The 14432-nt window shown below is 36.6% G+C and overlaps 1 protein-coding gene across 6 annotated transcripts in view; it reads right to left on the bottom strand.

Moving 5' to 3' along the window:
- Nucleotides 1–14432, bottom strand: part of ARID4B (AT-rich interaction domain 4B) — a 95377-nt gene that overhangs the window by 50636 nt on the left and 30309 nt on the right. For all 6 annotated transcript variants that reach the window (XM_082306502.1, XM_082306504.1, XM_082306506.1 and 3 more), the window contains exons 3-7: nucleotides 12617–12727; nucleotides 7766–7831; nucleotides 7078–7168; nucleotides 2641–2720; nucleotides 206–297 (exon numbers count right to left, since the gene is read on the bottom strand). In XM_082306502.1, the coding sequence (XP_082162628.1) occupies nucleotides 206–297; nucleotides 2641–2720; nucleotides 7078–7168; nucleotides 7766–7831; nucleotides 12617–12727 (440 nt within the window). The remainder of the gene's footprint in view (nucleotides 1–205; nucleotides 298–2640; nucleotides 2721–7077; nucleotides 7169–7765; nucleotides 7832–12616; nucleotides 12728–14432) is intronic.

Below are 14432 nucleotides of genomic sequence, written 5' to 3'. Positions count from 1 at the left end.
TGATTACATGAAGAATTGTTGTAATTCTTGCATGCAACAATACACGTAAAACTGACTTTCAGTCTGAGTGCTAAACAACACTTTTCATGTAGCTTCCTATTTTTTGAATACGAGAAGCCTGAACATAAAACTAATAAAACTCCACACACACTGAAAGCTTCAGAATTGAATACAGACAGCACAGCTATAAAGATGTTAAACTTACATATGATTGGACCTCCTTCCTCTGTTTGTTTTCTTTCCTATAACAGGAGTCCCAAAGTGTTCAGGATTTGTGAGTGGAAGCTGATCTAATGTCTGTTGAAATGAAAAAAATGCATATACATACACATATAAAAAACCTGGCATAAATTATTCTCCAAACCATAAGTTTGTATAATCTGGTTAAAGTAATTTTTGTCAATAGAGAAACTTTCTCATTACAAAAGAAACACAGAAGTACAGCAGAAACATCACTGCTTTAATTTTACAGAGTAATGTGTTTTGGTTTTTTTCCCCAATGCTTTCTCCCCACCTCCGAATAATTAACTTTCATCCAACACACACAGACAATTCTTCCCAGAAGTCCTGCCTTTGGACCATTCAAACACAGAGTTAAGTATCAGGTATTCTGCTGACCTGGGACACTCCATCTCTACAGGATAAATTTTCTGCCTGTCCTATCATCAGACTAAACATCCAGTCATCTACTTATAAATGAACAAAGGTCTCCTATGAAATGAAACTGCAAGATAACTCAGTAGCAGCAAACATGATAAATTAATTGTATTTTTGCTGGTAATTCATAATTTGATATGGGAGAGAAAGATTCTAAAACAATTTTAAAGAGATTGCTATGTTGATAATTGAGAGGGTGCTAATTGATGTTCTATTAGCATCAGAACAAAAAGAGAGGGAGAGAAAGAACGAACTTCCACCATTCAGGAAAAATGCTAAGGAATCAACAGAAGGACTTCGTGGACATGCAGTATCTTCTTTCACTAAGACTGCTGTTACCTGTTTAAATTATAACCATTCCAGATTTGAAGGCTCCCGGTACACAGAGTTTTTTGTATGGGCACTTACTCTTTGAAAGAAGGCATAAAGCCTTCCAAAGTAAACACGGTCTTCCGAACTATACTTCTGAGTCGTGTATGAATTTTTAAACATGAAACACCAACAAGAATCTCAAAAGTATTCTGTGTCAGACAGAACTAGACAGAGTGACAATAAAATTGGCTTTTTAAATTCTAAAGTAAATGCATGATCACTTCTGAGTGTAGTGGACACCCTAAAAGATCCCACACACTTGGGAAGTCAGAGATGAACCTGAAGCAACATCAGAACAAGACAATCGTGTGGCACTGGTCTAATTACAAAAGAAACTGGAGATCCGATTTTCCCTGCTGAGTAGCTATGCAATCATGAGGTAATTATTAGAAATGTACATCATGTGTTTCATTGAGGGCAGGTGACAATGAATTGCATATCAGTGACTTTTGGCAAGACATCAAAAGCTAAGATGATAAGAATGATGATAAAATAAAAAGTAGAAGTCACCTGAATGTAAGGTTTCTTTGAATCTGACAAAATAATTTGAAATTACTCTTGTTCAGCCAAACAGGTCACAAAGCAATATATATAGACTAAAATTTTCAACCTGCTTACTATAAAATAATACTCCTGAAACCATATTAAAATAGTATTTATGGAACAGAAGCAATCTAATTTTCAGGGGTGCTGATCATTAATAACAAAGAGCTAATCAAAGGAACAACACAATCTTTAAAATTATGGCACTTATATCTGAATCCAGATTTAGGCATCTAATTAGGCCCTTTCCTTTACATGTCTTTAATCCTGACTTAGGATTCTAGCAGGTATCTGAACCTTCACAAGAATGCAGCAAGCAGGCAACAAGCTCAGCTGACTACAATAATAAAGCATATTTATGTAGAGTAAAACCCCTGTCTTCAGAGGCTTTCCAATAAGCTAACCTGTTTGCATAAATCTTCCCATCAGTACAGATTGTCTTACATAACAAGAAGGAATAACCCTCATTCTGAAATTTCAACTATTTGAAATTTGCTACAAATGTCTGAATACTTTAATACGCAAATCACCTTTAAGACATGAACCAGCTTCAAAATACTGATAACTGTCTTGAAATTAACATGTAACAGCAATTTATAATTTACCATTTAAAAGTACTGATCTTTCAAGTTTATCAGCTATTACAAATTAGACTTGATCATCCACCTAAAACCAACAGAACTTAATTATGTCCAAAGTTGTACATTAATTTTTCCATGTACCATATTTTGATTTTTTCCAATGAATACTTATATAAATAATACTTTATATAAAGTATATATAAAGTAGTTGTGTGATCGCTGGTTTTTGTGTCATCTACAATCTATGAACCATTAATAATGAAAAATATGAAATGCTGATTTTGTTTCTTAACTTACACAATTTGGTGAAATTTAATTGTACTTCTTGATTTGAAAATGTATAAGCCAGACCCTGTAGATTGTATTTTACATAATCCCCATTTTTAGTAGCATGGATGTATGTAACATACTGAAGACTGAGGTACTAAAAATATAACTTTTAAGTTTTTCTAAATAAAAAGTTGTCGTATAAAAATTTTTCAATTACCTCGCTTTCAGCAAAATGCCTTTCTCCTTTTAAACACAGGGAAGAGCGTCTAAGAGTCTTCTCATCACCATCATCAAATACTGTCAACCAGGTAAGAAGTGAGGCAAGGAAAAAAAAAAAAGCTTATTATTTTTTTTAAATCAGGATATCATTAAGTGATTGATTTAAGTGTCAGAAAGAATGAGATATATATCCCTGTAGCCAGTCCTTAAAACAAAGCTGTACCTGGATACTGCTGCATATCCAGTAAAGCATTTGCACAGATCGACCAAATACATAAGCTGCTGTCTCACCACAGCTACTCCATGCTTGCATATGTTAAATAGAATCTTAAGTAATCAGTAGTTAAGCAGACAATTCATGGATCAGGACACAAAATTAAAAATCAACGCAAGCTAGAATTGAAAAACTATTCTTCAAGCATATTCAATTTTTACAGAACTTTATTACATAACCAGGACTCCTACAATATTCAAATGGAAGCTATGCTTACTACGGAGAAACATAAAAGGATATTTTGAGAAAAAAGTTACAGTTTAATGTTATATGAAAGTTCAATATCTTTGTCTACGGACTTCATTCAACTACGCTATAAAACAACAGTGATATCAGCCTAAGGAAGATGACAATCGTCAAAAGTGCAGACAATCATCAAAACCAGCTGTAGTGAGAGAACTGTGGAGCTCCTGAGTTCTAGACTTTCTACCACCTCTGCTATCACTACGTCAACTGGAAACAAGTTCATAATACAGTCGACTTCAGCTACAGACTTTATCCTTTTGAATCCTGAAAGGCACTGCACGCATTCAAGGTGGTATCTTCAGAAACTGATAAACCGGTCATATAAAAAGCAAGCTTTCATCAAGTCTTCTATAGGTACTTAACAGATGAAAACTCGGTGACAAGTTTTAACTCTCAGGCTACGCTTGCACTGTTCAGCGAGACAAGAACTGCTCTCCTCTCCACTCCCTAAGAGTGACAACAATTATATTCATGTCCCCACACTGCAGTGACCTCAGTGAGCACAGAAACAACCCAAGACTAGATTAAAATATTACATTAAAAGGTAAAAGTTTCAGCAATTTCTTAACATGTCTCTTTCACCTTCATTCAAATCTTCTCTTCTGTCCATCAACAGTACTGCCGAGCCTGACTCTGTCAGTCTCATTAGAATTCAATCATGTGGTAGAAAACTAAAAATATGTAAACACTTTCACAAACAAGAGTCAAAATAACAGTGCTAGGAGAATGGCTATCAACTGGCACAAGATGCCTGGCAAGATTAGAGAAATTAATTTTCAGCCACGTCTGGCTTTCAAATAGTGGGTGCTATACTCTATTTTCAACATTTACTAATTTAAATAAAAATATACAAAAAGCAATAAGGTACATCACAATTCTTGACTAGTATTTATTTGATATGAAAGTAACTTTTACCTAATTCTGAGAATTTTTCATCCCTATATAAAATTCAATACTGTTGATGAACAAACTTCCCCTTGTGACTACCATTCCCCAGTCTGTGTTTTATGCTACAGTAACTGTTGAGTACTGCATAGAGATAAAATATCAGTTATAGATGCACATCTGTCACTTCAAAACTTGTTGAAAAGTATTAAGAGCAAGAACTGCACAAGAAAACACATAGATTTGGAGCTACATCTCAAATGGTCAACACATAATTAAGCCCACCCCCTTGGTTAAGTGAAGGCAGCAGGTTCCTAATTCAGTTTGTGTTAATTAACATAACTGTCTCCTTACATAACAAGGCATTAAAAAAAAAAAAAAAAATCTGTCCACTTCAAGGGATAAGCTGACTACAACAGAGGTAAAGCTATTCAGAGCTAGGTAGGTTGCCACATTATGTATCCTAAGTGGTAATCTGCTTGTGACCTCTTCCCTGCCAGAGGGATTCTTAATCTTGTTCCATAACATGAACACATTCAAAGGAGAAGCTTCACCTCCCTGAAAGACTTGTGTGGCCCCAACAGTACCTACGGCTGTAATGCATATGACATTCTAATCTAATGGAACATCCTCAAAACAATCTACTGAGCAGACATACAGGAGTGTAATGCATTTAAAACACCTACTCTGAAACTGCAAGGAAAAGGAAGAAAAGAGGCAACTTAAAGGCAACTTAATGCAAATAAAACCACTTGTGAATTCCAAGAAAAAGCAATGTAATGACAGAAAAATGTGCGGAAGGGGATAAGACTACTTTTGAACATGCACAATTCTGCATTTTTAGTAAAGAAAACAATCCTATGATTTTTTTTTTTTTTGCTCATAATAAACACAGAGTTAAATGTTAGGAATATCACTTAAACTTTCTAAAGACACATTTATATGAATGATGAAACAGTATCTAATTACCAGGATTGGCATACCTTGAGCTTTTTAGGAATTTTTATAGGACAGGCAAATAAACTAAGGACACTTCATGTATTTATATAACTGTGCTATACTAATTTTAAAAGGCTATACCAGTTGGGTATTTTTTTAAATTTAATTTTGTTCCTATCTTCCTTTGGTAGGAAAGTAGTAGCACCAAAAGAGACATGAACAAACTGATGTACAATTTCTATTCAGACATCATCTTATGAATATAAGACAGGGATGATCTTAAAGCAACCTTGCCCGTACTTTAGCATTAAAAGAGTTCTCAAGCAGCCCCAAAATGGTTATTCCTCTAAATTCTACATGCTACTGCTGCAGCGGCATAAATGGTCTTAAGTAACAACTTCTTTAAAGGTACTACTTCAGATCTATCCATCCCTTCACAAAGTTTTTGACGAAATCATACTAATTGTATTCACAAAATCATTAACAATGCAAGTAATTAGATACTTCTCAACAAGTGCTAGGACAACGTTAGATAACTCTCCTGGCTAAGATGTGTGCTAATTCTGAAATCTGGTAAATGGCAACTATCCCTGACTTTCACTCAGATCTGCGAAGTCATCACTGTCTGTAAAGATAATTTCAGTCTCATTTCACTCACCCTCCTGACAAAGATTATTCTAATCATTCACTGCTAGAGTCACTTCTCTCTCAAAGCCAGCAGCTGTGCTACTTTTACTGATTCTGCAAGGTCAACATGCTTTTGTCTACTTTTATCTATAAAATACCATTTTCAGACTCAACTCTACATCTCCTCTTCCTATTTCTCAAGTTCAAGATTTTTGACAGACATCTACTTTGATTCACAGACTGCAACTCCATGACACTTACCTTCAAGATTTAATCTGCATGGACTCCTATCTTATTCTTCTGGCTGAACTGCTAACCTCACGCCTTCTCAGAAGCATAAACATACAACATAGTTCTAACAGCAGCTATACCATTTTGTTCTTAAAAGTTCTCATGTCTGATCTACTTCTATATTATTTACCAAAACATTATCTATAATGTTAATTCTTGTCTTTATATCTCATGCTTCACCCCATCCTAAACTGGTCTCTCCTTTACTCATTCATTCTACTTCAACAAGAAAACAGATATATTTTCTGCAACACTTATCTGGAAGGTCTTATCTAAACTTACAGTTCTATTCCTTTCTAGAAGGACTATGACTAGGGAAAGTTAGTCTTTACCTAGTCGTTCAACATCACTTCATCAGTAACAACCCTTAATATCTCAAAACAACTAAGTCTTGCTAAGGTTCTTTCAAGACCTGGTCTTCACCTTCTCATGTCTCAGCTATCTGCCAAGGAGAGGAATATGCAGTTTCTCAAGAATCAGTACATTTCCTGTAATACCTTTAAGACTACCAGTGAACAGATGGCATATATGTTATCATTCTACAGTTGAGCAGTTTTTCCCAGGACAGATTGATCTACTGGTACATAGCATCAAAGAGTAAACCCATGTATATAAAGCCTTTAAAAAAAATATTTAAAGGGGGGAAAAAAAAAAAAGCTATATTTGCTTGTGGGCATATAGAGACATCATCTAAAGCCTGAAATGTCACATTAGAAAATAGGGAAAATGAACAGGAAAAGACTTTTTCAAAAAACAAGCTATGTCTGTTTTTACAGCAGCTGTTATTAAGGCTAGGTCTGAGAGTAGGGACAGGTAAGTATTGCAACTTGTGTTTTAAAAGCACTTCTTTTCCTTTTTAAGGAAGTATGACAGCGTACTTTGCTTCAGAATATTTAACAATAGTATATTAAATATTTAAGAAGCAGCTACCAATTATAGAGCAATTCACTAGGTCTTTCTTTGGGGTCCCAATTTCACATTGTGATGGGTACAATTTCTTATAAAAAAACAAAATAAGACATTTAGCTTTTTTGGGTTTTGATTTTTTTTATACAAACTTTGAATACCTAAGCATCTCCAAAAAATAGCACTCACCATGCTTAAGACACGTCCAGGTCACAGGCTTACGTTTAAGTCATGAGTTTTATTCAAATACATAACTAGTTCTCTTACCTACAGTGTACCAACTTGCATCTGTTAATTTGTTGATAACTGCTTCCTGGTAAGTTCCATCCGGATTCTTCACTTCCACAACAGTTCCTACCTAAAATACAAAAGCCATTTAGCACTGGAGAGCTTCTAAAACAGGCAATGAAGTTAAGACTTTGGTATTTAGCAGAGTTAATTTCTAACCTATTTCCATGTTAAATGTAACATACTTTTCCAGTTTCACTTGAACATATTTGTATCCCTCAAAACTTCTTTCTTTCATTCCCCTAAAATAAGCCAACTAACCGAGCTGATTATTTCCTGCCAGCAGGTGGGGAACAAGAACCAATTTGAGTGATGTCATTCTCTTGTATAATAGCTTGCCCATCAAATCCTCCAGCTGAGTTTTCCAAAGCAACAGTGACTAAAAATCAGAGCCAGCGAAACTTCTTAGCTTTAAGGCCAGAAAGAACAAAGAGGGTTGCATCAGCCTGTATGCTGCACCTCCTTTAACTACAAAGGAAAAAGTTAGCATGAAGAGTACGCTAACTCTAGCTTTGCAGCATTACCTTTTGTGCTTCATGATCCTACCCGGCCTGTGCAATAAATTGAACCTTCCACTTTCACCCCATACTGCATATACACATTTATGTCAAATACTGAAAGAGAATGCTTTTCAAAGTGTTAGCAAAATATAAACCAAATTTATTACCTTTAAGGGACCCTTTATGTGGTCATCCTGCACTTCCACTGTTGAAGAATCATGTCTAAAAGTTACCTAAAAAATATAATTCAACTGACAATCACTTGATACAATTGAGCAGCATAAGCACATGCAGATGTCAATAGCCCTTCTCTCTGAGAGCATTTTACAGTTAGTCACCATAATCATTCCACTTGCTGAAAACTGTGTTTCATTCATAAATTTTGGAAATACAAGGAGACAATTTTAGTCATCAAGACTTCTAAAATATTTTTTATCTTTCAGAATACAACCACTACCTCTAAAGAAGTGACAAACAACAGCTTACCAACAATGTTTAATGGCTCAAAATAATCTCTGCAGTTCTCTTAATGATTTGAATTGTACTGCTCTAGTACCACACTAAGAAAGGAGAAAGTTTCAAGAGTTCTGAGCGCAAGTAATTTTTAAGAAACATTTATATTTCAGTGCTCTGAAATCAAACAGTTTTAACACCTATATCTAACCCCATATCATGGGGTTTTTTTGCTTTTGCTGATTAAAGTGCATTTCCCTCACGCACGGTTGAAAGACACACAGAAGAAGTACAGGACACTGCTGTCAATTAAACAAAATGAACAACCCAAATAGCCTTTCAGTTAATGTCAGCCTAGCCTAATTGCTGCTAGTTAACTGGAAGTAAATGTACAGATGGCTAACTTTTCAGTCTTTCAGAACTAGAATAAGTAAATCCTGTAAGTATTTCCAAGGTATTTTCACATGTATTGGCTGTGTCTTTAATCCTACGCATGCTGTCCTCAGAAAAAAAATGGTCTGGAAATTCAAACTTATGATTAAGTTATCTGTATCAGATGCTACAGGCATTCACCATTCATTTCACTCAAAATTAACTTGGTCACACAGAAAGTCACAGGATCCTCCTACCAAGTACACCTGAAGTTTTATTTCCACTCTGGTTTTCAAATTCAGGGAAACTGAGAAAATTCTGGCATTATATTTTATGTACATATGTACTTTTTATTAACACACACAAATGATGTTCTAACGTTCACCAGAACACACTCGCTTGGTGTAAGTATATGATGTCTCATTTACATTTCAAAATAAGTAAGAATGTAACATGAGATTCAGCCACATAATAGTAACTCTCAACTACAACAGTCCTACATTAAATCTGACGACTCGGTTCACAAGCGTACCCGAGGTTATGTTCTCGCTATTGTTGAGAGTTTCTCCATAGCACACAACAATAGCAAAATTTCACTCAGAACAGCAGCATTCTCTAACACCAATTCTTCTGCTTAGCCTCCTCAGGAGGAGAGTTTAAGGAGTTTTGTAAACCTTGAAAGGAGCATACAGCTGAGAACAGCACCTACAACCAGGACTAAGGAGAGCCTACCTTGACTGGCTGATAAGAAAACAATGCACTAAAATGCTATACTACCTTCCAGGTGCTACTTCATGAAATAGTCATCTTGTCTGTCTTCTCTTAGAACCACAGTAATACATACTGTTGTGAACCTATGTTCTTTTTAGAGCTGCATCATCCCACCTACTGATGGCAACTACTTTCTGCCCACCAGACAAACAAAATCATACTTTGTAACCTGAAAGCCAGACAAAGGATTCAGGCTAGGAATTCACTGAGCAAAGACTACCCTTCTGAACTTCAGCCTGACAGATACAGGTTTTATTCCTCTCTTTTGGGGGATTTATCTAGAAATCAAAAGTTCAGTTCAGATGCAAAGTAATCTGAAACCTGTGGTCACTATTGGCTCATACGAAATACCCAGTATATCAATCCTGACTTAGAGACATCTGTTTTTATTTACTTTCTGTAATTATCTTAAATGTATTTTACAGCAAAAAGGAACTCTATCCAAAACCATGAGCCAGCCACAATGTACTATGATGAAAGGTAAACAAACCAAATTGCTATTGTGTATTCCAGGATGGTTTTTCTTTTTAAAAATGCCTTGGGGCTTTGACTCTTTTTGGGGAGAGGATTTTTGATACCAACAGTTTTTGCTTCTTGAGATATTCATATATACTCAAAAAAATACTGGTTATTAACAGAAATATTCAAACTACAAACTCAGTGTGACAACACTGTCCTTTCTTGAAGCTGAGAAGAGTGATGTCGGCATTTGTTAGTGTGCATTTTAATTCCCATAGTATTTGTCAGTGTGGATCCTTTCTGTCCCAGGCAAAAGACTGAGACATTCAGCACATCATCAACCTGTTTAGATTCAGTTCGAATCTCCCTTTTCTTCACCATCCTGAAAAAACAGTCCTGGTATGCTCTATACAGCAGATGCTTCACTAGTTTTTCTGTTTAATAAAGACCTACACAGAAAACAGTTTCTTCTGAAACTTCTGTGGAGGGTGCTCAAATACAAGTGGGTGTGGATGATGGTGCTAATTGTTTTAGGACACACTGTCAAAATAAACTGGCTTAAACAGCTCTCTACGAAAAGATATAACAGATCCTATGAAGATGAAGTGGACTACCGCTCTTCTAACACCAAAAGTCTTGTCCTTTAGTCAAATTTGTACTGCCTTCAACACCTTTCACAATACCAGGCAAATGTTAAGTTTTACTGCTTTCCATGACAAGGTGTGTAATGCCGCTACATTAATGTAAAATTCTGTACCATGTACAGAACCTGCCGAAGACTGCTAAACTGTGAAAGACGGTACCTATTGATACTGAAATGATAAATACATAGCACTTGAATAAAGTTATTAAATTATACTGGTGATGGAAGTCATTATACAGGTATCCGTCAAAATATTCTAGGAAGCAGGATTCGACAGAAGAAAGCAGGTAAAAAGAGACACAATTAAATGTATTTTATTTACCTGAAGATGACAATACTCCATATTGAAAAGAATTTGTTGCCATCCTCCTTTCTCAACAGAGCATCTATTTATAGAACTTAAACGAAAGCTTCAAACTAAAACTGATGTTATTAAGTTAACTGACGTTCCTTTTCCTCTAGTAGTTCTAGGAGACTAGGGCATAAAATATATTGGGGCCAAAAGAAACTGTTACACAAGTGGAAAACAAATGCAGCAGATACACTACCAGAATTCCAGACAAAGTACACCTGATAATAAGAATCTTGGTTAGCGCTAATACTGGGGAAAGTTTGCATGTGCCAGAAAAAGCTGAAAATGTAAACAGATATTGTTACTGCACTCCGACACAAAAAAAACACTCAATCACAAATCACATTACAAAGCAACAACAGTACTGGGGCTTAACTGCCCTAAGTTATACAGTAACAGCAAAGACACACACTCACTCACTCTTGAATCCACAGGGCTTTAGGCACAGCCTCCACAAACAACTTAAAATAAAAATCCTGTTCCATTTCAAGATCTTTCTGCAAAACTTTGCAGTGACCAAACTGCAAGTAATAAACCCATAAGAAAATATTTATCAGTGAAAAACAAACTTAAGTGCAAGTGGCCATCTAAGAAGGTGGGCTGAAAGCCCTCTGAAGAGCTGAAAGGAGTTAAGATTTCACTGATCTAGGCACAACACAATTCCTGTACTGAAATACTGACACTTAACAGCTTAAATACCAATACTTAGTCGCTTAAACTCAATGGTGCTATAAAGCATAGACCAGCTGATGCTGTTAGGAGTTATGACTAATGAAATGAAAAGACCACTAATTTGCTCTAAAGGCTTTTTAAAGATGTCAGGTTTAAGACTAACATCTTGTTATAGTTAACATTATTATCAAATAAGTGACAATAGTCCTTCCCACCAGGGCTTCTGGAGATAGCCGGCTTCTCCCTCGTACATCCTATAGGCAAAAATCAGCCATAGTGTGAGGGCAGATTCAAGCAATGCACGACAGTTTATAATGGAGACTCCTCTGTAACAGGTTATCACCACACACAATTCACACATTTTCACTTATATTTACAGTAGATATGAGAAAAATATTCTGCCACTATAACTGTTGCAGAGCAACAACCTAATTTATTTTTCTTAAGTGTTTTTGATCCTTGCTCTGTTATATTTCTGTATGAGGTTAAGAGGTAGAGCAGAAAATTACTACCTGCTCCCAGATTAGAAGCTTTTAGGGCAACATTATCCAAACAGAAATAAGGCCATTTTGCAGTGTAGACTTACTATATAATAAAAACAGACTTACTGTATAATAAAAACAAGCCCAAACATTGTTGTCTTTATTTCTAGAAATGATACTTTAAATTTCCAAGGGATGTTAAAGTCTATCTCTTGTATTCCCTCTCCACAATTTTTATTTGTACTGCATGTGGCTTATATTGATTCATTCAGTCATTAACTAGTCATCATAAAGATTAGGTGAGATCCCCTGCCTGCTATTCTGTAGGACTCAATATGCCAAGTCTTTGTTGGAAGACAGCAGGGTTTCATCTTATTCCTGAAGCATTATCTAGTTGCTACTGCTAAATGGCAGTGACCTGTGCTCCTAAAGTAAAAGAAACCATATTAAACCTACTTTGAGGAGCTTTAGCTATTTTCTGATAACATTCTCCCATACATAAGCCTACATTTGTCATATTTTGATCAATTACTTGAAGGTCAACCTATGGCATTGAAGGCCACAAATACTGGATGCAAGCAGACGACAAAGCAGTGAAAGAAACAGAACGTATTTAATTGTGTGGGGGTGGGGGGAACTCCTCCCCTCCCAACAAAAATAAGCTTACAGTTATTTCAAAGACTGCACTGCCAGCCTCCAAGGAAAGGACAGCCTCTTAGCTGTCTTGAGACTATAAAGAAGTTCCACATTGTGCTATTTTAAACATTGATGACTTTCTTCCCCCCAAAAAAGCATTTGCAGGAAAACCACATACCTTGACTTTGACGAGTCTTTTTGCTGTCTTGATCTTGGCTTCACAGAAGGCTCCTCTATACTTCGCACTCACATCAGTGCCCACTGTGAGATAGGGAGGCTCATCAATGGCCTGGAACAGAAAGGAAAACAACTGCTTTTTAATTACTGGCCACTAGCAATATAGCTGTCATGGTCTCGCTAGCTTTTGTGGACAGAGCATTACAAAACAACCCAATAAAACTGAACTCGACAGCATATATATATCACAGCAGTAGAAACACAGAGCACAACACTAAGCTAATACAATGACTACTGTAAATATAATAAGCTGATACCACAGTTGTCTGCAACAAGCACTACATAAGCCTCCAACCTCTGCACCATCTGAAGACACAGCAGATGACCAGTTCTGCTGCAATGGTGAAGGCCAACCAAGTGTTCTATCTTCTCCTTTAACTGCCTCAAGATCTGAGGAGTCTCATGAAGATGCTGGCGGTTATTTCCCTCAAATAATTAAAGTTCATTTTTCATTAGTAAGTAGAACAACTCTGAAGAGACTTTGCTGTTTCACTTTTGAATAAAGCAAATTGTATAGGTGGGCACTCACCAGGAGAGCAGCCCAAGGGGCAGAGTACAGTAGGAGAATAATGGTAGGACAAACGCACAGGGAAGGTAAAGGGCCCAGACAAAACACAAGGTTCTGTAACAAGCAACAGAGGAACAGGTGACACCCAAAGAGGGAAACAAGAAACAGGAGAGAAATAAGTGGGTTTGGGAGTAGGAGTAGAACATGGGTCCAATTAGTATGCAGAGTGAGTTCACGAAGGCTCTGTTCCTTCAAAGGAGGTCTCTCTTCTCTCATACAACCTCTCCTAGTGTAATCCAGGGGAGGAGATTCTAGATAACTGAACCACCTCACTATCACTTCATAGAATGTAGGTCAGAAGAGAGAAGGCAGAGGGTGACAAGCAACAGGAGTGAGGTACGTTTTCAAGAGCTGCAAGCCTCCATGCAGCCCCAAACAGGAGCTAGGAAGAAAGATCTAAGTCCTTGTCTAAGCCCACATTGTGTTTCTGCACCCCTATGGATTCAAACACAGCTTACAAGTGGCAACTCTGGCACATCCAGGCTCTCTGTGGGAAGAATATAATCTCCCTCACAGGTCTCAGAGCTACTATTTGGTACTGCGGTGTTTGCACTCAGCATCAGGTAATTTCCACTGGCTGTTTCCAGCTCCAATATATCAGAAGTAAAGGCATGCAAGTATGTACCCAAATGCTTCAATGCATTATTTTTCAGAAATTTAAGTTTTGCAAAACTTGAAATTGAGAGACTTGAGATGCTACAGTGTTAACTCTGTATTAATGATGTTTTTACCTTGCCTCTGTTCAAGCCTACCTCTCATTTTCAGGTAATAGAAGATATATATTTCAGAGTACAAGAAAACTGTTATCAATCTACACTTGTTAAGATCATCAAAAACATGAATGCTCTAATGAACCCCTCCCTCTCTTTCTCTCTCTGCATGCATGGTGCATGGGTGCATGCAGAGTAGTAGTATGAACACATATCCATTCCTATTCCAGGCTTAATAGCAATAAAATTCAACTGAGATTAACGAGGTATCTGTTAAGAGTGTTAGGATTCTGAAATTCATTCCCCCCTTGCTTGTCTAATGGTGTAAAGGTACTTGCCTTCAAGGCAGGCTGCAATGTTTTTCTCTCACTCCACTTGGAAGGATGCTGAAACAGGGACTCAGATGGTGATAAACTTGGGTTTTGCTTAGTACTCTCAGTAGAGTGTACTAAGTAGTGGCTGCTTCACCCAATATAAAT

The sequence above is a fragment of the Platalea leucorodia genome, assembly GCF_965183815.1.
Source record: "Platalea leucorodia genome assembly, chromosome: 3".
NCBI classification, from domain to species: domain Eukaryota; kingdom Metazoa; phylum Chordata; class Aves; order Pelecaniformes; family Threskiornithidae; genus Platalea; species Platalea leucorodia.
The sequence above is the reverse complement of the archived record's forward strand: the minus strand, read 5'-3'. Positions and strand labels throughout refer to the sequence as shown.